At 43.3% G+C, this 2,318-nt stretch overlaps 1 protein-coding gene across 2 annotated transcripts in view; it reads right to left on the bottom strand.

Annotated features, from left to right (window-relative positions):
* LOC107090928 (gastrula zinc finger protein XlCGF52.1-like) overlaps positions 1 to 2,318 on the bottom strand; it is a 34,643-nt gene that overhangs the window by 11,477 nt on the left and 20,848 nt on the right. The window contains exon 3 of one of the 2 annotated variants that reach the window (XM_015384573.1): positions 2,068 to 2,267. In XM_015384573.1, coding sequence (XP_015240059.1) covers positions 2,068 to 2,267 — 200 coding nt within the window. Of the gene's footprint in view, positions 1 to 153; positions 2,268 to 2,318 lie in introns of those variants that run through there. The other variant, XM_015384576.1, reaches the window with a different exon arrangement.

The raw sequence follows: 2,318 nt of genomic DNA, 5'->3' as shown, positions 1-2,318 counted from the left end.
ATCAATATTTTTTCCCTCGTCTTTAGAAGTTTTTAAGTCTGTAAAAAAGAAGTTTTTGAGGAAGAAGAAGAAGCAGTATTTATTTATTTATTTTTTTTAGACTTAAGAAACTCAGAAGCTGATCAAATATCGGGTTAAATATCGGTGGGGTGGCCGATTATATCGTGCATCCCTATCCTGGATCCTTGTTTCCCAGAGCAAAGTAGTAACTCTGCTCTGGTTTTATCCAATATGGAGCAGAAAGATCTTTACCAACAGCTGCACTAAAGCAATAAACCAAAGACATCTTCAGAACCGGCTGGTCTGCATCTGGACAGAGAAGCTTCAGGGGAAAGCTCCCAGTGGAGGACTTAATGGAGTGGTGATCTCCAGTGGAGGATTTCACAGGGCGCCATCACCATGAACTGTTTTTTATCGGTTATTTATCAGTGTGTTTTAAACGAGTGTCCTTTCTACAGTCTGTCTGAAAATGTGTTCCATGTTTTTATGGAGTGAACAATACTTAAGACCATTTTTAGCCGCTTAATTTGTGTTTTAAGGCTTTTTGGGACGGTGTCTCTGTGGAGGTTAAAGCCAGAATAAAGCTGGAGTTTTACTTCCACAGAGACACAGAACATGGAGGATTTTATTCAGTTCTGTGTCAGATGAAGGACAATTTAACAAGCTCCTCGTTTAATGATTTTTAGCTAACACTTGTTTCACATCGTTTATAGGGTTTGAATTGTGTAAAAAAAGTGTTCTTCTTGCAGATTGATGAGTCCGACCAGCGCCACCTCTCTGCACTGAGTCCGACGTGTGGTTGTTGGTCGTGCAGCGTGAGCAGGTAGGTCGCATCAGGCCGTACAGTAGAAAACAAACATCATAAGCTGTGGACTTCTAAACCCCGCGGTTTGGTCGTACAGTTTGTGCTGTAGCTGCGTGCAACGATTGGAAATATCCTACAGTGTTTGTCCGGCTTTAGCAGAAATATAGATGAAAATAATCAGGGCTGACTCCTCTCAGTTTTTGGGTTTAAGGATAGAGCAAATTAAAGTCAAAAACCAATCAGGTTTCAGGTTTTTAGGTTTTTTACTGTAGTTTTAATTAAACCCGACAATATTTGTGATGTGAAGATCATGAAAGATTAACTGTTTAGTCACAGTCCTTGTGAATACCCATGTGTCTCTTCATATCTCCATGCTGTGAAAATCCTTTACCGCAGACGCTGCACACAAACGGTTTCTCCCCTGAATGGACCCTCGTGTGGTTTTCCAGTTGGCACTTTTGATAGAATCTGCTTTTACAGACGTCGCAGCCAAACGGCCTCTCCTCTGAGTGAACTCTAACGTGTCGCTCCAGCTGGATTTCCTTCCCGAAACGTTTACTGCAGTCGCTACAGCTAAAAGGTGCGGTGTGAACCTCCATGTGGCTTTTTAGATTATGTTTTAGTGAGAATCCTTTGTTGCAGACGGTGCAGGTGAACTGCTTCTCTCCTGTGTGAACATGCATGTGTCTCTTCAGCGTCTCCTGCAGTGAAAAGCCTTTACTGCAGACGGTACAAACAAACGGTTTCTCTGCCGTGTGAATCCTCATATGCTTTTTAATATTTTCCTTCCTTTTAAATCTTGTACCGCAAACATCACAGGAAAAAGGTTTTTCCACTGAATGGACCTTGAGGTGAGTTTTAAGGTTGGTCTTTGCATGAAACCTTTTACCACAGTCGTCGCAGGAAAACGGTCTCTCCCCAGTATGGAGTCTCATATGCGTCTGAACAGAACTCTTTTCTTTGAATCCTTTCCCGCAGACATCACAGCTGTGTTCTCTCTCTGCCGTGTGAGTCATCAGATGTAATCTGATGTGAGCGTTACGTTTGAAACTCTTGCCACAAACATGGCAGCAAAATGGCTTATCTTCCACAGTTCCAGCAGATTTAGATGTTTTAACTTTTTTGTTGGAAGTCTTCTCAGTTTGTAGAGAAGGAAAAACTGGATCTGGGTTCTGGTCTGGTTCTAGGGGTCCAGGATCGTCTCCAGCAGGTTCTGTTTCCATCTGATCAGCCGGGCTGCAGGCTGGAGTTTTAGTTTCTCTCTTTTCGTCACTTTTGATCTGATGAAGCTCCAACATCTGAGGTTTCTCTTCATCTTCAGTCTTCACAGTGAGCTGCTCTTCCTCCTCACCGATCCAGACTTCCTCGTCTTCCTCCTTGATGTGGGGGGGCTCTGGGTCCTGCTGGTCCAAACCGGGGCTCCCGTCATGGGGGACCACTTTAATCACCAGCATCTGATGGACTGCAGAGATTAAAACATGCAAACATTCAATGATTGCTTCTAAACCGTTTT

The sequence above is a fragment of the Cyprinodon variegatus genome, unplaced genomic scaffold, assembly GCF_000732505.1.
Source record: "Cyprinodon variegatus isolate N-32 unplaced genomic scaffold, C_variegatus-1.0 Scaffold316, whole genome shotgun sequence".
In the NCBI taxonomy this organism is placed as follows: Eukaryota; Metazoa; Chordata; class Actinopteri; order Cyprinodontiformes; family Cyprinodontidae; genus Cyprinodon; species Cyprinodon variegatus.
Note: the sequence above shows the minus strand (reverse complement) of the source record. Positions and strands in the feature narration are given on the sequence as shown.